The sequence below is a fragment of the Cornus florida genome, unplaced genomic scaffold (assembly GCF_030987335.1).
Source record: "Cornus florida cultivar Cherokee Brave unplaced genomic scaffold, ASM3098733v1 CherokeeBrave_3.0.0_Hap2_Chr10, whole genome shotgun sequence".
NCBI classification, from domain to species: domain Eukaryota; kingdom Viridiplantae; phylum Streptophyta; class Magnoliopsida; order Cornales; family Cornaceae; genus Cornus; species Cornus florida.
Window position 1 is genome coordinate 97,683,693 of NW_026775580.1, and position 21,212 is coordinate 97,704,904.

Here is a 21,212-nt window from a genome sequence, read left to right on the forward strand (position 1 = left end):
CCTAAATTACTCAGAACAATTTGATGCTTAGCTCTGTTTTCCATTCTTCAACTCAAAGAACAAATAGAAAAATGCAAATAATCCATGCAAGTAATCAATACAAAGATAAAAGGAATTAACTGGGATATTGATTAAAAGATTTGGAAAATTACTATTGAGATTGTGCATGTTTTTTACTCACCCACATAACAGTGTATGATCACAGAAAGAAAAAGAAAAAGAAAAAGAAAAAATTCCTCCATATGGAATACGCCCCATTTGCAAGGAAGAAGTTGAATCATTCAGTGGCCCATCCTTTCTTTGGTTCTTATTAGCAGAGTGCTGTCCTTTTGGCAGTGTACTATTCAATCAGTAATTGAGATACGGTTTGCAATTATTCACACATTCAGAGAAAAGAATGAACTCCGAGAACATTGGAAATTTGAAACCAAAGTTTTATATATTTTTCTCATTCATCACCAAAAAGACTTTATTAAAAAGCAGAAAAAAACTAAAAAACCATTTACTCCTACATGTTCACTGTTCAGTCATGTACAGAATATGATCAATCTAGCACAACCAGCTTCTTATACTCTTCACCAGAGATGGCAGCTTCCATGACAGCCTCAGGATTTAAAGCTCCACTGTCCTCCAAGAACAATGTCATCAAGTTCTTCGAGTACCCACTAACAAGTGCCACCCCTTTCTGATCCGCAGGCACTGGAGTCGCCCTCGAATCCCTCAAGTTCCAAAACACAATCTCCGGCACCGACAAGCCATACCCTTTCTGTGTAAACTTATTTGTTATCACCTGGTAGTCCGTCTTCCAAGGATTAGATGAAGCCTGATCAAACTCCATGTCAGAGAACACAAATACTCGCTTGATCATCTGGTCTTGGCTCAAATTCCCATTCACAGCCACTTGCAGAATCAAATCAAACACCTTCTGAAAATTAGTATTCATCCCCCATTCCATCCTCCTCACAAAATTTGTTTTCGATCTCAAATCTTCGCCTTCAACCATCTGAAGCTTTGGGTTGGCGCTGAATGTAATGAGCTTCCCCTTCCACGGCTCTTCGCTCAATTCTGATACTAACACGCCGAGTGCAACCGAGACTTCCATGGGAGTACCACTCATACTTCCTGACACATCACAGATTGCCAGACAATTCTTCAATTTTCCTTTCTTGGAAAGGTCTTCCACCATTCTCTTCCATTGCAGCTCTGCCACTTGGCCACCATCTCCATCGTTCAGCGATTCTATGATCTCGTGGGGCAACAGAGCTCCGGCTGCAATCGTCGCCTTCCCGGATTTCACCTTCTCGAGGTACGCTTCGAACCTATCTTTGTCATGCTTAAGGAATTTCTCTTTGTAGTTTTTCATGGCGACGGAGGCGACACGGTTGTATTTGAGCATATTCCACTGGTTGGCTCCGATGTAAACCTCCGGCAACTCTAGGGCTTTGCGCAGCGGCACCAGGATTTCCTTTCGCAGACGATCACGAACCCTATACGCATAGTGTGCGTCTTCGATGCCTTCGTATTCCGGATGCGATTCGCGTGGGAAAACTTTTCTGGCAATGCTCTCGCAGATCAGAGTGTTCCGATCGAATGAAGAGTCGAGCGAAGGACACCATTTCGCGGCAAGACTGATCTTCTTTGATTCGCCTGAATTCAAGGACAGAAGATCGGATTTGAGAAGATCGGCGAAGAGATCAGAGACGCGGTCGTAAAGGAAGCGGTAATCCGGGTCGCGACTGTAACGTTCGACGACCTTCTTGGCCATGGCGATCCTCTTCTCTTCCCTCGAATTTCTCGCCTTCTCCTGCTCAATCTCCGCCCTCTTCATCTCCGCCAAAACCCTAGCCTCCCTCGAGGATTTTGATTTATTCGATCTTTTATGTTTCACTTTCTTGTTGTGATCGAATACTACTCCTCTTCTTCCACCTCGGTGCCTCAGATACGTCGGCGACCGCACGTTTCGTCGCTTCACGCCTTTACGACTCAACCACTCTGCCTTGGCTTTTTGGCGAACATCGGACCCTTCAAGAAGGCGGTAGAGAATCTCCGGCAGGTCCTTGAAATAACCAAAATCGGCGAGTGAGCCGACATTGCAGGCTAGGGTTTTGGGATGGTGATTGTGAATCCAGAGAGCCGCCGAGTAGTATCCTTCCTTGTCCGATTTTCCGGTGCCACGAACCCCTCGCAAGTTGCAGACGAGTTTTAGGGCCGTCAAGGGGTTGTGGTCCCAGGCAGATTGTAGGCGTCCGGTGAGGCTGTGGGCCGGAGTGCCGGGGACGACGTGGAAGAAGAAATCGAGGCAAGGGTTGCCGGTGGAGAGGTAGGTGGCTGACATGTTCTCGGTGTAGCCCATGGGAGGGCGGCTCCGTGAGGGTGATTCGTTGTTGAAATTGGCCACCATAAGGTCCATGAATGGGTCGCCGCTCTTGGTGGTGGTTGCCGAGGAGGCAGCGGCGGCGGAAGGCGACGGTCGGTAGATCTCTGGAGGGCCGAGAAGGAAAGAGTTAGTTGGAGCCATTGTGGGATTCTTGATTCAGAAAATTCTTGAGACGTTGATTTTTTGGGTTCAGAGGTTGTGTGACTTGGTGACTGATGATTTGGGGACAAAGGAAGTCTTCAATATATAAGGATCGAGCTTTCTTCGTGCCCAAGATTTGAAGTAGGTTAATTGCATAAAAGTCCCTTTATTTTCAATTTCTTGGAGGTTACATAATGTACGTTTTAGATCCCTCGTTGCACACTACATGATATGTGTCGGCCTTTTATTAGTCTTGACTAAAGTCCTCCTTAGCAAGACGTGATTATACTTTTTATATTGACAAAATATGTGTTCTAAATTTTTCATTCGTAATATTTTGTATGCATTTGGACAATTATGGACTTTTATTTTTTCCAATTAAATCATAATATAAAAATATTTCTCTCAGAGTAATATGGTCATTTTTTCTAATGTAAAAGCAACAAATTGATTGCATAATTAATTAATCTTTTTAGTTATTCTCTTTCATTATTTTATTTTATAGCTATTAAATAGCAATTGTACTTAAGCACTCAGCACCGTAAACAACTACTCCAGTATCTATTTTATTAAAAAAAATTCTCAAAAATATATAAAATTATGTTATAAACCAAGTTTATGGCAAAGTGATTTTTTTCTTTTCTTTTTTTTACATGGTAAAGTTCCTAAGTAGCAAAAGGGAGTGCCCCTTTTATACAATTCAAATTTTTTTAAAAAAAATGGTGAGGGTTCACTTTTTGATAAGAATAAATGAGTATGTGAGTTTTTTGTCAATTAAAAATAAAAATAAAAATAAAAATAAAAATCAATTGCATCAATATATAATCAAAATTCTATAATAAATGACAATTTTTTCCTCAGAGAAATAATTTTAGTTAGTTACATGAAATATATACACGCATATTAGAAAGAAACAGACTCACAATTTAAATTATTTACCTTATAAAAGAATTGCAACTACTATTACATAAATATTCCAGCACCATAAGACCAATATTTACTAAAAATAATGGATTATTATTATTATTATTATTATTATTATTATTATTAATTTAAAAATATTTATTTTCATCAGCATAAAACAAACCATAAAGGCGGACTTAATTGGTAAGAGTTCATGGTAAAATTTGGTTTCATATGTGATTAATGGGAGAATCAAACTTTTCCTTGTTTCTTTTCTTTTTATCTTGTTACATATTACTCAAATAGTCAATGATGGTGTTTTATATATATATATATTGAAAAACTATTACTAAAGTACTTTTTGATTCTAAATGTTAACCTCAACTTAATTTTAATAAGGACAATGAGGATGTACAATGTCCTCACCTCTAATTGTGTGGTCCAATAAAAATAAAACATCTCATCTTTTTTTAAACAAGTCAGAAAAATAAAGAAAGAGAAAATAAACTCGATCCTACCCGAATAAAATCGGATAAAGAGGGTTCAGTAATTTTTTTATTTTTATTTTTTATAGGATTCAACATCTGGTTCTCTCTTTCTGGCACCAGCCTTCAGTCCTCTCTCTCCATCATCTTCTTCCTCTCAAGTTTCTAGTCCTGAACATCATCATTTAATTGCCAATAATACATCATACCTCCTTCAAATATTCTTGACAATTGAATGATGATGTCCAGGACTAGAAACATGAGAGGAAGAAAATGGCGGAGAGAGAGTGCTGAAAGCGACAGATGTTGAACCCTAGAAAAAAAAAAAAAAAAAAAAAAAAATCTAAAATTGAACCCTCTTTACCCAATTTTATTCAGGTAGGATCCCAGTTTTTTTTCTATTTCTTTATTTTTTTTTTTTTTTTGACTTGTTTAATTAAAGATGACTATTTTATTTTTAATTTTATTGGACCACATAAGAGATAAGGATATTATAAATCCTCATTAATGAGGATCTGAGTATTGTCCTTTACATAATAATCAAAACTTAATGCAACGTAATTGTTTGCTACAATTAAACAAAGAACCATGATAAGAAATTTACTTCAATATTCTGCCCAAAATATATATATATATATATATATATATATATATATATATATATATAAAATGATCATTGAATAAATAATTGGCATATCAAAACTTTATGGAGTTGTATTACACTGTTTCCATATTAAAAACTCACTTGTAATTAAGGATCACATATTAGAAAATGTAATGGACATAGTGGTCCACGTTTGACAGACCATTATTATAAAGGTAAAGTGTACTAAATTTCTTTAAACTTTTTTACCTTTTCTCAAAAAATTTCTCTCAACTATCACAAATACACTTAACCCCCTTAACGTTTCATTAACAATTCAGTTTAGACAAAATTGACCTTATAGCATTCTTACCTTACACCACCGCGGTGCCACCACCATTCCCACTTTACAACGTACTATCGCGACACCACCATACCACACCACACCGACGTCACCATCACCACTATCCCCAAACCCACAATCAGCAGCAGAAATCAACGGAAGAGATAACCACCGAGCCTCCACCGCGCCACCATCCCATCGTTGTAACTGCTACCACCATTCCCACCTTATAACCATCGTGGTGCCACCACCCCTACTATCCCCAAACCCATAATCGGCAACAGAAATCGATGGAGAGAGAAAATAGAGGCACCACCACCACTTATTCCTCCATCGTCAAAACCTTTTTCCTCCGTTAATCCCTTTCTCCAAGGATCGCGACGCCTCCAATTCACCAAACCACCACTCGACCGCCTCATCCCCAAATTCCTGGACTGTGCTGTCAAACGCATCACCCACTTTTCGCCTCACTGGCAGAAGCTTGCTCAAATCGTGGCAGCTTTGGTCTGGGCTTCACTCTGATCTCCGCAGCTTTGGTCTGGGCTTCACTCTGATCTTTGCAACTTCTCTTCTAGCCATATTTCTCGTCGTCTCCGTCGGCGGCGACGTTGGTCTGGGCATATGGCGGCGTTGTCAAACGCATCAAATTTTCGCGTCGCTAGCAAAAGCTTGCTCAAATCATAGCAGCTTTGGTCTGGGTTTCACTCTGATCTCCACAACCTCTCCTTTAGCCATATTTCTCGTTGTCGGCGACGTTGGTCTGGGCATATGGCGGCGTTGTCAAACCTATCAAATTTTCGCGTCAGTAGCAAAAGCTTGCTTAAATCGTGGCGGCGTTTATTTAGTTTTTTTAAAATAAAATTACACAAATGCCCAAGTTATTATGAGGTGGCAGATTCAAAATGAGGGTATTTTTGTACATACACCCAATTTTAAATGAGGGTATTTTTGTACATTATATCCAATTTTGCCACATTAGCCATTAAAGTTGTATATAACTCAGAACCTTGTCATTTAACTTAAGGGCTAAACGGTAATTTATATTTTCTGTTAATGGCTTAGTTCAAGGGGGTTTTACTTACTTCAAGGGATTTCTTGCAATTGGGACTTCTTGCAATTGGGGCATAGCTCGGAGGGTTGAGTGCATTTTACACTTATTATTATTATTATAAAAAACACACACCATGTGTCATCAAATCAAATATATATATATATATATATATATATATATATATATATATATACATACTATTATAAAAGTGTAGTTAATTTCTTAACATTTTTAGATTTTATTTATTTTTTAATAAAAATTCTCATTATAGCACCTAATGACCCATATCAAATTACAACACTTAATGATTCATCTTATAATTCATACTGTAATTTTTTTTTTTTTTTTTTTTTTTTTTTTTTTTACATTTCCTTCCATCTTATTCTTATATAATAATTGTATTCTTATATGTTTCCTTTAATGGTGGACACAAACTTCTATTTGTAATATGAGCAGGACATTTTGAATTTTTAAACATTTTTTACTATTTTTTATATTAGTTAATAGCTTAGCTTTTAAATTAAATTTTGGTTACTATTAATTTTATACTATGTTTTCTTTTGGTGAAGACCACCCCAAGGATTTTTTTTTTTTTTTTTTTTGTAATTTTTTTTAAAATACATTTCCTTCCATCTTATTCTTATATAACAATTGTATTTTTAGTATGAGTAGGATATTTTTAATTTTCAAATATTTTTTAAGTATTTTTTACATTAGCTAATAGCTTTTAAATTAAATTTTGGTTACTATTAATTTTATACTATGTTTTCTTTTGGTGAAGACCACCCTTTTACACAAACATTTCTTTGGCATCTTATTTCTAAAATTATATGTTAGCTTTTAAATTAAATTTTGGTTACTATTAATTTTATACTATGTTTTCTTTTGGTGAAGACCACCCCCAAGGATGTATTTTTTATTTTCATTTTTTAAATTTGTTTCCTTCCATCTTATTCTTATATAACAATTGTATTTTTAATATGAGTAGAATATTTTTAATTTTCAAATATTTTTTACATTAGATAATAGCTCTTAAATTAAATTTTGGTTACTATTAATTTTATACTATGTTTTCTTTTGGTGAAGACCACCCTAAAGGACACAAACGTTCTTTGGCATCTTATTTATAAAATTATATGGTTAAAAACGTTTCGTTATCTTATTCCTATATAATAATTACATTGTTAAACGTTTCCTTTTATGATGATGGTCAATATTTTTAATATGAATCAATGCCTTTTAAATTAAATTGTGGTTATTACAATTGTATAATATGCTTCCTTTTGGAGAAGACAACCAAAAGACACAAAATATTAATAAGATAGAATTAAAGTTCCTTAAGGCAAACATTGATATATATATAAAAGGTAACGAGATTGATGAAAGAAAAGAGGAGGTTGAGAATTATCAATTCATCAAATTCCTTACTGGAGGGCGAAGAAAGAGTGGGGTAATCATTCAACACAAAGATGGACTGTAATTTTTTTTTTTTTTTTTTGTGTCAATTTATATTGTTAATTTAAATTTATTCTTCTCAAAACGTTTATCTTTGTAATGAAAATATCAAAATTGTTAAATGTTAGTCCAATACATATTGAGTTTAGATTGTGTTAATTTCATAAGTTTTATTAGATTGCAATACAATAAGGTAAGTATTAGTTATGCCTCTTTTTGTATTTTTGAGTTTTGATGATTTATTTATTATTATTATTATTATTATTATTTTTTGCGATACCAGGATTGAAACTATGTTGCAAGGGACCCAATTGATGGCGAAAAAGAATAATCATTCAATACAAAGAAATCATGTGTTTGTTTGTTTTGTTTTGTTTTGTTTTTATTTTCTTTTCTTAATTTGTATTGTTGATTTAAATTTACTTTCTCAAAATGTTCAATATTTGTAATGAAAATTTTAAAATTATTAAATGTTACTCCAATACAAATTGAGTTTAGATTGTGTTAATTTCAGGATTTTCATTAGATTGCAATACAATACAAGATAAGTACTTAATTGTGTCTCAATGTTTGAAAAAAAATACTCAGTTGTGTCTCTTTTTGTAATCTTTGAGTTTTGATGATTTAATTATTTAATTATTTAATTTTTTTTTGCAATACCAGGATTGAGAACTCTGAACTTATCAAATTGGATATTGATTGAATAATGTTGCAATGGAGGCCCTTATTTGACGGCGAAAAAAGAGATAATCATTCAACACAAAGTGATGCACCACATGTTATTTTGTTTTCTTTTTTCTCATATAAATGAAAATGGGTTTGTATAATGGAGATTAGAAATTAAAAGAAAATGAGTCTGTTTTTTAAAAATTTAAATGAAAACATTGGTCTCTAAACAGAACCACTTACAAATTGACCGAATCTACGCCTCTATACAACATATATATAGTATGAGAGAGATTGATTTACCGTCTTCAACTTAATTTTGTGCAAATAGGTGATAGTTCAATAGAGTTTTGTGCAATTTACCCTAAAATTTAAATTAATAAAATGTATTTTATTAATTCTTTTTATAGAATAGATTTTCTTTTTTAAAGTCAGTCCAATATTTTTTTGAATTGAATTTTCATTAGGTTGATTATTATTTAAGTTTATAATGCAATATTATTAAGTAAATAAATCTTTCATAAATACATATAAAAAAATCGATTGCCAATATTCTGTTTAGCAAGGGCGTAATTTCTATTCGAAAGTAAAACTTATTGATTCCTTTAGGGGAAAAAATAGAACTTATTTGTCAATGATAAAATAAGAGTTGGTTGTAATTTGTTCTAATTTTTTTTTTTTTTTTTTTTTTTCAATACAAAGAGATGGACACGTATTTTTATTTTTTTTCATTGTGCCTCTTTTATTTTTAATCATTTTTTCATAATATATTCACATTGTCACTAAAATAAGTTTGGTGAAAACAGATTTATTTTGAATTTGGGTTGCTTTGTTAGGTATAATCCGGGAGTTGCATTGTTAGGTATTTTTATTTTTTTCATTGTGCCTCTTTTCTTTTTAATCATTTTTTTATAGTATATTAACATTGTCACTAAAATAAGTTTGGTGAAACAGATTTATTTGGAATTCGGGTTGCTTTGTTAAGTATAATATGAGGGTTGCATTATTAGGTATTGTTGAGGGTGAAATTCACGCGGTCCGATACGACACCGTTTTCCTGCAAGGAAGAGAGGAGAAGATCGATGAACCTTGATAGCACCGGTGTGGTGCCTGCCAAGAGCTCTCCGACGATCAAGTTAGTCACCGGATGTCTAAAAAAAAGGTAGGGATTTAATAATACTTTTTTCGTCGTACCTTATTCCCGAGTCGTCTTCCTATTTATCGTCACTTCCCTTATTCTTGATAAGGGAATATCATAATCCTTATCCCATGAAAATCTTATCCTTGATAAGATTTGCCATTATCCCATGGAATTTATCCAATGGAAATCATTATCCTTGATAACGAAATATTATCTTTTGAAAGTAGAAGAGATTTGGCATCTGGTCAACACTTAGTTGCCTCTATTGTTAGGTCAAGATATGTTAGGTTTATTTTTCCTATCAGTTGCCCCTATTCCCAAGCTTGCTTGTCTAGCTTTGGGAATATTTTTTTTTTTTTTTGCCCCGGGCACTGTTCATTGAACAATAACTATTATTTATTTATTTATTTTCTCTTCTTCTTGCCCTGGGAACAGTACTTTTTTTTTTTTTTCTTTTTTTTCCCTCCTTGCCCTGGGAACAGTACCCGCGAGTACTATTCTCGCAGTATTGTTCACATGAACAGTAACTTTTTTTTTTTTTTTTCCTACCCTTGGGTACTTTTCCATTGGGTAATCTTCCCTTGGGTACTCTGCCATCGGGTAATGTTTTTTTGGGCACTCTTCCCTTGGGTAATCTCCCCTCAAGTAGTCTTCCCTTGGGTACTATTTTTAATATCATTGGGTGACCTTCCCTTGGGTACTATTTTTAGTACCCTTGGATACTCTTCTATTGGGTACTATTTTTGGTACCCTTGGGTAATCTTCCCTTAGTAAGGGAATAAATTGTACGAGCTTCACTCAGGTCGTCACTCCTTTAATAAGGGAATTAAATTTGACGAGCTTTACTCAGCTCGTCCCTTTAGTAAGGGATTTTTATTTACTACCGCTTATAGTATGGGGATAGTGATTGCGGGATTCATTCAACCTTATAGTAAGGGGATATTGATTACGGGATTCATTCAGCCTGGGTTTTTATAATACAGGACCCTTATAGTACGGGGATATTGATTACGGGATTCATTCAGCTCGGGTCCTTATAATACAGGACCCTTATAGTACGGGGATATTGATTACGGGATTCACTCAGCCTTATTCTTGTAATACAAGACACTCATTTACTATCCCTTATAGTACGGGAATATGGATTACGGGATTCACTCAGTCTGGGTCCTTGTAATACAAAACACTCATTTACTATTCCTTATACGGGATATGGATTACGGGATTCATTCAGCCTGGGTCCTTGTAATACAGGACACTCATTTACTATCCCTTATAGTACGGGGATATGGATTACGGGATTCGTTCAGCCCAGGTCCTTATAATACAGGACACTCATTTACTATCCCTTAATTATAGTACGGGGATATGGATTACGGGATTCGCTCAACCCGGGTCCTTGTAATACAGGATACTTATTTACTATCCCTTATAGTAAGGGGATATTGATTACGGGATTCATTCAGCCCGGATTCTTTTAATACAAGACACTCATTATCATCCATTGTATTACGGGAGGTAGTCGTCTCGTCTATCTAGTAAATGAAGAAAGCTTTCATTATCTCACCCTTCTGTGTAGAAGGAATAGTCGGCTTTTTGTCCCTTTAATAAGGGAAGAATGTGTTGTTGGCCCTTGGTCCCTTTAAGGAGATAAATAAATTATTTTGAGCTTGATATTACCACATAGGTAGGTAACTGAAAACATAATATTTTATTGCGTAGAAATTGAGGGTCATCCATCTCACTGGTGATGGTGACTTTATTAGAAAATGAAATAATATGTGAAATGATGAACTGAGATGCCCCTAGTCTTTATTTTGAATGACTTGATAAGGTTAATTCCAGCTGTGAGATAACTGTTAGTCGGTATACTTATCTGAGTCTTCCTCACTATATGTCCTATCGCTCTGGCTGAAGAATGATCTCTTATAACTGGTATCATTTTCATCCTTGGTGAGAGGGGTTTACCTCTTCTTGTCATCTCCTTCCTTTTCCTTCCGCGCATTTATGGCATCTTCAGCGTTTATGTGTTTCTGCGCTCTGATCAACAACTCTGTCATGCTAGTGGGAGGTTCTTTGGATAAGGCGAACAAGAATCTGAAGGTTTGGAGTCCTCCTATGAAAGCGGTCAAAGCCACCTTGTCATCCACTTCTTCTGCTTGCAACATCTCTGTGTTGAATGGGGTGATGTATTCCCGGATCGACTCGCCCTTCTGTTGCTTCACGGTAAGCAGGTAGGTGGCCGGCCTCCTATACCTCTGACCTGTAATGAAGTGGCTCATAAATTATTTGCTTAGTTCTTCGAAAGTGTTGATGGTTCCTCGTTTTAGCTTGTTGAACCAAACTTTTGCCGATCCCTTAAGTGTAGTGGGAAAAGCTCGGCACATGATTGCATCTGGCACGGTGTGCAAATATATAAGAGCTTAAAAGGTTTCCAGGTGATCGAGGGGATTTTTGGTCCCATCAAAGCTTTCGAACGAGGGCATTCTGAACTTGCTAGGCAATGAACATTTCAAAATGGCGGGGCTAAACGGCAAGTTGGCCTTTTGTACCAGGTCATCTATGGCGGCAGGACCTTTTCCTTTCATAGCCTACATTACATCTTCCATTTTCCCCTTGAGATCCTCGATTTGCAGGTCGAAATAGGTAACTTTCTTTATCTTTTCCTTAAGACAGAAAGCTGTGCCTTCATGAGGTCGGTGTAATACCCTTAATTTTTAAAGGATATTCCTGAAATTTATTTTATTATTGGTTGCATTTTATTTAATTATTTGTTTAATTATGTTAATTAGAATTTGAATTATTTGTTAATTGTTTTGTTTTGTTTGTTTTATTTAATGATTTTTAATTATTGTCTTTTGATTGTTTGTTTAATTATTTGTTATTTGTTTTGTGTTAGTTTGGTTGGTTGTTTTAGTTAATTATTTTTGTTTAATTATTTCAATTTCGTGGGTTATTTTAATTGGATTAAGTTTAAGGTTTTATTTATTGCATTAGGTTATAGTGTTAATTGTATAATGGAGTTCGTATGTAGCCGATACTATTCTACGACGTAGGTTTTGTTATGGGCCAACGGGGATTATAATTAGGGCTCTGTCTTAACACGTACAGGCAATAGGGTTTATTTTACGTCTCTATATATAAATAGAACAGTGTATGGATTTAGGGTTCTAAAATACAAAAGTATTGTCACGTACCCAAGATACAGAGGGAGAAATAGAGAGCAGTTGTGAGAGAAACAGAGCAAGGCTTTAGGGGAATTTTACAGAGAGGATCAAGGAGGTTGAGTAAGGTTTAGAGACGAAGTTATAGGAGGCTAGACAGTGTTGCAGTAATTGCCGGAAAACTTAAAGACGACGCCGAGATTTCATAACTGAAATCACAGGCAAGTTCTTCTCTTTCTCCTTCTCTTTGGCTCGTGTTCTGTGCACCTAGATAATCTCTAGGGTTTAACCAATCAATAACTGGAAGATATATGTTTAATATATGTCATGTGAATGATCTGTTTATGTTGAAAATCAATCTGTTACAATTCATGCATGTCTCGTTTCAGTTTTATGTTCTTTAAGCATGTTGCTCTGTTGTAACTTTAGTCTTTGGAATTGCTTTTAATCTCTGTAAATGAACCATGGGGATGTTATTGGGATTGATATAAGATCCTTAGGTTCAGTGGTAAAGGGGAACAAAGGGTTTGGAAGAGAACTGAAATTTTCTTAAATTAATTTTCAGTGTTGTTCTTCAAGCATACTAATTTAATGGCTTCGTTTAATCTCTGTAATTGGTTTCAAATTATTGTAATAAAATCTTGGGGATGCTATTAGGCTTAAATATGACTCTTAAATTAGTTTTAAAACCCAACAGAAAGATTGCAACTGGCCGGAGTTGGAACAGAGGTCAGAACGAAGCTGAAACGGAGGGGAAGCTCGCAGGGGGAGAGAGAGCCGGCTCTGGAATGCCAAGAGCCGGCTCCCACCTATTTAGAGCCGGCTCCAAGGTGGTGGTAGAGCTGGCTCTATGCTGATTTAGAGCCTGCTCTATTTTTCTAGAGCAGGCTCTTTCATTTTTGATGCGTACAGTGTTTTTTGGCTACTGTTTAGGCACTTGTGGTTCTTGAACAGTTTTAAAAATTTAATTGGCTTTTTAATAAATAATTTATGATGTAATAAAGGTCTTGAATTACATCAAATACTCTCTTGGTATTAGTGGAATTAACAGTGCGTTATTTATCAACTTTGCGTACGGTTAACGGCTGAAAGGAAATTTATTGTCTAATTTTGATTTGACAATTTAAGGGGCTATAATATGATTCTAAATTAAATTTTAGATTTATGATGAAGTCTTTTATTTAATAATTTGGACTTGTGGCTTAGTGTGTGGCCCGGTGCTAAAGGGTAAAACAGAAAATAAGTATACAACTTAGTACGCTGTTACCGAATGGAAGGAACTAAATCGCTTGAATTAATTTAGCGATTTATTGGATTATAATATTATTATAGAACTGATTTTAAAAACATGATAGGGTCATTGTTATATCAAATTTGAACTATGCATGTTTTGGATGTTAATTGTTAGAATATTAAATTATTTAATGCAGTTACATGGATTAATACCGGTTTTAATTGCTAGATTGTTAAACTTCTTTCTGCAATTATTTGGTTATTAGTTTTGGATTGTAAATTACTAAAGTGTTATATATATGATGTAATTTACAAGGATATGGAGGATTGTATGCACCGGTATGGGACGGTGACATACTAGGGACGGTTTAGCTCAAAACGCCTAAACCTAATCTAACGGATTTAAGGAATGGATTTATAAATGTTGAATCCTAATTTTGGTTAAGACATATCAACTGCAACAAAGTTGAGTGACTTCCTGGATTAATGGACGGTGGTTCAGTCACATCAACTGAATAAGTTAAGTGTCTAACCAGTTGGTTTGTTGTATGTCAGTTTATTAAATATTTGAACTACATACCCTGGATTTGGACGGACTTTATATATATGTTTATGGTACCACGAGCTGAGCTTGAGTCTCTGACTCGTTGGTTAGGGTGCGTATATGCAGTGGATGCGTAACTGGTTATAATAGGTTAAGGTGTACCCTGTTAGGTTTAGATACTCATGCCCACCTTTGGGTGCGTATTCGCATGTTGCCTTCTATTTAGGTTGAGACCCCTATTATAGTGAATGTCCCTTAGTGTGGATATATTTATACGTATGGAGTAAATAGATATTGTGAGGTGTTTACGGTGTATCTGCGTATCGGGTCACTGTATGAATTGCATTTAGATTTGAACTTGCTCGTGGGTCTGACCCACTCCTTCATTATTCTTTTCAGGTACAGAACGGTTCCAGCCTTAGAGCTTGATCGTGCTTGTCGAAGACAGTCTCACCTTCATCTGATTACGTAGGACTTCTCTCGATATTTCTAGCATTATCTATTTTCAGTTTTCAGTTTCAGTTGAACTTTTGGTTAGGGGTCCATCAGTGGATTCCCAAGTTGTAACCTTGAAGTTTTGGAGGATTGGAGTTTCAATTTTCAGTTACATGGAGGGTTTTATTATTATTATTTCTTTCAGCTTTATTCTATCTTTATTGTTTCTTTTTGTCATCTGTGTTCGTTTTAAAATACTTTAATTGTTTTGATATTCCTTCGGGTTTGGGCCTGGGCCTGATCAACCCGTGTCTCGGATCTGAGGGGTATCACAGTCGGGAACTCCGTGGGAAAGATGGGTGGACCACCTCTCTATGTCGGTTTCCCACCTAGCTTTGTTCCACTTCAGTCTTATTTTAGGGAGGATGATTATCCTGCTCTTTAAGATTCCCATTACCTCTGTTTGGATTTGAAAGATCTTGTCGTGGTAAGTTTTGTTGAACCGGTGGAACAAGACATTGCAAGAGCGCTGTATTCTGCTAGATCAACTGGTCCATACCTTGACTCAGAGTTTGGACCTGCAGTACCAACGCTGCAAGCCATGTCTGATCGTTTGGGACGTCTAGGTTTTCATCCGACTCTACCCTTTGACCAGATCCCTGCGACGGTGTTCCTTCGGTAACCATACCGGACCGCAAACGTATATACCCAACTGAGTAATTAATTGATTCAAGAATCGGCGTTCCCACAGACGGCTCCAACTGCTGAGAGTGAAATTCACGTAGTCCGATATGACACCGTTTTCCTGCAAGGAAGAGAGAAGAAGATGGATAAACCTTGACAGCACCGTTGTGGTGCCTGCCAAGTGCTTTCTGACGATCAAGTTGGTTACCGGAGATCTAAAAAAAAGGCAGGGATTTAATAATAGTTTTTTCGTCGTACCTTATTCCTGAGTCGTCTCCTATTTATCGTCACTTCCCTTATTCTTGATTAGGGAATATCATAATCCTTATCCCATGGAACTTATCCCATGGAAATCTTATCCTTGATAAGATTTGTCATTATCCTATGGTATTTATCCAATGGAAATCGTTATCCTTGATAACGAAATATTATCTTTCGAAAGTAGAAGAGATTTGACATTTGGTCAACACTTAGTTGCCTCTATCGTTAAGTCAAGATAGGTTAAATTTATTTTTCCCTATCAGGTATTATATATATATATATATATATAGATTTGTACATGTCTATATTTACTTGGTGTGAAAACAATTTGGTACATGCAGTTCAGAATTCTCATTCTACTAAAAATTAAATTTTAATAAGTCTACAAAAAAAATAAAATAAAAAAAGAAATCCCATTCTAAATCTCCTTCTACTACTACTACTATATTAATCAAGGGCGGACACAAAAAAATTTCTCCCCCCCCCCCCCCCTCCTCCCCAAAAAAAAAATAGTATTAGCCCACTCCAAAAACCCAATGAAGCCCAACTTCAACTCAACCACCATACTAAAAGAAAGGCTCAAACCAAATAACCACACGATGGGCACCAGAAAAATAATAATAATAATAATAACTTAGGGCAAATCATTTCACGCTTTACACTTTACAGCCTCCCACAGTCTCGGCCACCACTGTCCCACGTTTGGCACTTCGGCTCCTTCAGATTTTAGGGCAAATCATTTCATATTTCAGGCTTTCCTTTTCAGCCTCCCACGATCCTACGGTCTTACCCAACAAATTGGAATTGTTTTCGTGATTCATCACTGTGCACGATCAATTGATAATTTGATATTTAAGGTAACTCATAATTTATTTCTTAAATTATTCCATGTATATATATATATATATATATTTTATTCCATATTTTTTCTTAACAAAATTACTTAATATAGGGTTTAGTTAATTGGTTGATATATTTTGATTTAGGTAAATTACTTAAAAGTCAACAAATTGAATTGAATCACACAATTTCTAATTGGATCTCCTTTGTAGAAATTGTTGAAGGCCAATAAATTGGAATTGCTTTAAATCTTTCATCACTTCAGAGTTCAGACTCTTAAGTATAAAACACAAGTGCACAACAAATTGGATCAATTGATATTCAAGGTAAGTTATTTCTTCAATTATATATATATATATATATATATATATATATATATATATATATATATATATATATTTATTCCAGATTTTTTCTTAATAAAATTACTTAATATAGGGTTTGGGTTAATTGGTTGATATATTTTGATTTAGGTAAATTACTTAAAAATTTAAAATTACTTGTTTTGCAAACTAAAAAGTCTAAAATATAATTAAACAACATCGTTTATGTTAATTTGGAAAAAGTAGACAAGCAGTGATACTGTCAGTGATAGAATGTTAAAAAGTAGAAACTACAGTCTATAGCTGGTCTTAGCATGGTATTGGTTGATATATTTTGATTTAGGTATTTTTTATCTAACTCATTCTTTAATTTTATTAGGTTAAATAATAATGGCTCAACATCAACCTCCAAATAAGAAAGTGAAAAATATGTCTATTCTCTCATTCTATCAAAAGAGAGGCCAAATGAGTGACGATGGTCAGTCGAAAAAGGATAGATATACCTTGTGGTAGTGTATCTAACGTTGACGATGATCAATTGAAAAATGATATACCTAAGTGATCCTGCCCTACCTCAAGTTGATAAACCCAATCAACTTCACTCCACTTCTATTGAAAGAGATCCTGGGTTACGTATTCAAATACATGAATACCCGGTAAATCAAATGGATGAGGTTAGACGAGCTTACGTCAATTTGGGGCCTTATCAACCTAAACTTTCCAATTATCCTAACTCTTCATATGGAAAGTAGAATCGACGATTTAAGTATGAATGGTTCAAGCAATTTTCTTGGCTAGAATATTCTCCTTCAAAAGATAAAGTATATTGTTTTCCATACTTTCTCTTTGAAAATACGGTGGCGAGTCGTTCTCTTTGATAAAGTATATATATATTTTTTGCTTAAGAAATTTTGTTATTAAATTTATGTTTAATATTAGCCTACCCCAACGAGAAATCCTGGATCCACCCTTGATATTAATGTCAATAAAATTACATTTTTATATATTTGTTTTGAATTTATAAATTCATTTCTATTCATTATATATTTTTTCACTTGCAATTATATCCATGGTGAAGTATGCGAATCAAATTAGTTTATGAATTGTCTTTAATTTAATTTTACTTTTGTTGAAAATATGTTTGGTGCAATCAAATTTCATTCTCATAAAGTTTTCACATCTTTTCAAATATTTGTATTGAATGGTTCAAGTCAAATTTCTTCTGAAGAAGAAAAGTAAAACTTTTTATCTTGACGCCAAAGATGTTTACTCATTTCATTTGGTTTAATTATTTTTATTTGTGTAGCATGTTATTATTTATTATTTGTGCTAATAAAAAATAATTTTTTTTCAAATATTATCATCATACAATTTTAAAATTTTAATCATGAATATATTTAAAAAAAATATTAAAATCAATAAGTTTGTCAATATATTTAGCACAAGGATATCCTTGTAATACCAATACAAAAGAAAAAATTATATTTAAAAACACAATTATTAATATGTTGTGTGCTTTCAGTTCATTGTAACAATTTTATCATTGCATGCTATTATTTTTGTGGGAACTAGCACCTCATCTTATTTGCTCAACATTGTTAAAGGTCCGGTCCACTTAATCGTCTTTCCTAACATTAATTATTATGATTCTTATTATTATTATTATTATTAATTAATAAGGTGGACCTCATTTTTTTACATTAATAATTATGATTTATTATTATTATTATTATTATTAATTAATATGGTGGACCTCATTTTTTTTTTGTTAGGATGGATGTAAGAAATACATATAAAAATATTTACATTTTTTCAATTTTGTGACAAATTATACTCCCTCTTTCCCTTATTAGTAGTCCTATTAGTAGTCCATTTTTCTCTTTTTACATGTCCCAAATTAGTTGTCCACTTTAAAAAGTCAAAGCATCTTTTTTTTTTATATATCCATCATTATCCTTTTATCTTTTTAAAAAATTTCAAATTTTGTAACTATATATATTTAAATTAAAAAAACAATTTGTAATTATATATATTTAAAAGGACAATTTGATAATTTTAAAAAGGGACAATGCATTAATTGCATGTCCTATTAAAAAGTTATAAAATCAAAGTTTGAAAAACTAATAAAGGTCGCACATGGATACACATACACATTGACTAGTGTGTGTGTGTATATATATATATATATATATTGCAATTATTCATAGATTTATTAACTCTGAGAACATTGGAACTTTGAAACCAAAATTTTATATACTTTTCTCATTAATCACCTAAAAAGCCTATATATATATATATATATGATAACTGAAGTACAGAATATGATCAATCAATCTAGCACAACTAGCTTCCTATACTCTTCACCGGAGATGGCAGCTTCCATGACACCCTCAGGACTTAACGCTGCATTGCCCTCCAAGAACAATGTCATCAAGTTCTTCGAGTAACCACTCACAAGTGCCACCCCTTTCTGATTCGCAGGCACCGGAGTAGCCCTTGAGTCCCTCAAATTCCAAAACACAATCTCCGGCACCGACGATCCATACCCTTTCTCTGTAAACTTCCTCGTTATCGCCTGGTAGTCCGTCTCCCAAGAATTAACCGAAGCCTTATCAAACTCCATGTCAGAGAACACAAACAATCGCTTGATCATCTGTTCATGACTCAAATTCCCATTCACAGCCACTTCCAGTATCAAATCAAACACCTTCTGCAAATTAGTGTTCACCCCCCAATCCATCGTCCTTACAAACTCCGTTTTCGATCTCAAATCGTCCCCTAAAACCATCTGAAGCGTTGGGTTGGCGCTGAATGTTACGAGCTTCCCATTCCAGGGCTCTTCGCTCAATTCTGATACTAATATGCCTAGCGCAACCGAGACCTCCATTGGAATCCCTTCCATACTCCCAGAAACATCACAGACTGCGAAACAATTCTTCATTTTCCCTTTCCTGGTAAGGTCGGCCACCATTCTCTTCCATTGCAACTCTGCAACTTCACCGCCATCCATGTCGTCTAGCGATGCTATGATCTCGTGGGGCAACAGAGCTCCGGCGGCAATCGTTGTCTTCCCAGATTTCACTTTTTCGAGGTACTATTCGAACCGATCTTTGTCATGCTTCATGAATTTCTCTTTGTAATTTTTCATGGCTACAGAGGCGACACGGTTGTATGGCAGCCGATTCCACTGGTTGGCTCCGATGTAAACCTCCGGCAACTCTAGGGCTTTACGCAGCGGCACCAGGATTTCCTTTCGCAGCCGGTCACGAACCCGATACGTATAGTGTGAGTCTTCGATGCCCTCGTACTCGGGGTGCGATTCGCGCGGGAAAACTTTTCTGGCGATGCTCTCGCAGAGCAGAGTCGACCGATCGAAGGAAGAGTCGAGAGAAGGGCACCACTTGGCGGCGAGACTGATATTCTTCGGTTCGTCGGAATTCAAGGAGTGAAGATCAGATTTGAGATGATCTGCGAAGAGATCCGAGATGCAGTCGTTAAGGAATCGGTATTCCGGGTCGCGATTGTAACGTTCGACGACCTTTTTGGCCCTGGCGAACCTCTTCTCTTCCCTCGACTTTCTCGCATTCTCCTTCTCGATATCTGCCCTTTTCATCCCCGCCAAAACCCTAGCATCCTTTGAAGATTTAGATTTATTCGATCTGTTATGCTTCAACTTCTTCTTGTGATCGTGTAGTCCTCCTTTTGGAACTCTTCTTCCTCCTCCTCCTCTTGGACCTCCTCTTCTTCCTCCTCGTTGCATCACCCTCACGTTTCTTGTCTTCATGCCTTTCCGACTCAACCACTCTGCCTTGGCTTTTTGCCGGACGTCGGGACCTTCAAGGAGTCGGTAAAGAATCTCCGGCAAGTCCTTGAAGTAACCGAAGTCGGCAAGCGAGCCGACATTGGACGCTAGGGTTTTAGGATGGTGCTTGTGGATCCAGAGAGCCGCCGCGTAGTATCCTTCCTTGTCAGATTTTCCGGTGCCGCGAACGCCTCGCAAGTTGCAGACGAGTTTGAGCGCGGTCAAGGCGTTCTGGTCCCAGGCAGCTTGTAGGCGTCCGGCGAGGCTGTCGGCCGGAGTTCCTGGGACAACGTGGAAGAAGAAATCGAGGCAGGGGTTGCCGGTTGAGAGGTAGGTGGCTGACATGTTCTCGGTGTAGCACATGGGAGGGTTGCTCTGTAACGGTGGTGCGTTGTTGTAATCGGCCACCATGAGGTCGATGAATGGGTCGCCGCTCTTGGTGGTGGTTTCGGAAGAGGCAGCGGAAGGCGTTGTTCGGTTGATCTCCGGAGGACCGAGAAGGAAAGAGTTTGCTGGAGCCATCGGGGAATTTTTGCTTCAGAAAATTCTTCTGAAGAGGTTGAATTTAGGGTTTTGAGGTTGTGACTTGTGTAACAAAGCAAGCATTCCGTGTATTTAGGATTTGGATTTACTTGGAGCCTGAGTAAAAAAGGGGTGCTTACTTTATGGAAATTAAAAATATAAATTTCTAACATAAAATTACCCTTTATCCTTTTATTTGCCTCTCTTCAATTTTATCTCTTATATTATCAATAATAGATTGTCACAGAAAAAAAAAAAA

General features: G+C 35.6%; 1 protein-coding gene and 1 pseudogene across 1 annotated transcript; both read right to left on the reverse strand.

The window, feature by feature from the left end:
- Positions 1–420: 420 nt before the first annotated feature.
- On the reverse strand, positions 421–2,613 carry LOC132276171 (uncharacterized). The gene has a single exon (XM_059777486.1). It carries the CDS (start codon positions 2,516–2,518, stop codon positions 545–547), a length of 1,974 nt encoding a protein of 657 aa, XP_059633469.1. The 5' UTR covers positions 2,519–2,613; the 3' UTR covers positions 421–544.
- Positions 2,614–18,958: 16,345 nt separating this feature from the next.
- Positions 18,959–20,953, reverse strand: LOC132277281 (uncharacterized; annotated as a pseudogene).
- Positions 20,954–21,212: the final 259 nt, after the last annotated feature.

Excerpts from the sequence above, each read along its gene's own strand:
- LOC132276171 (XM_059777486.1), bottom strand. The coding sequence starts at position 2,518 with ATGGCTCCAACTAACTCTTTCCTTCTCGGCCCTCCAGAGATCTACCGA.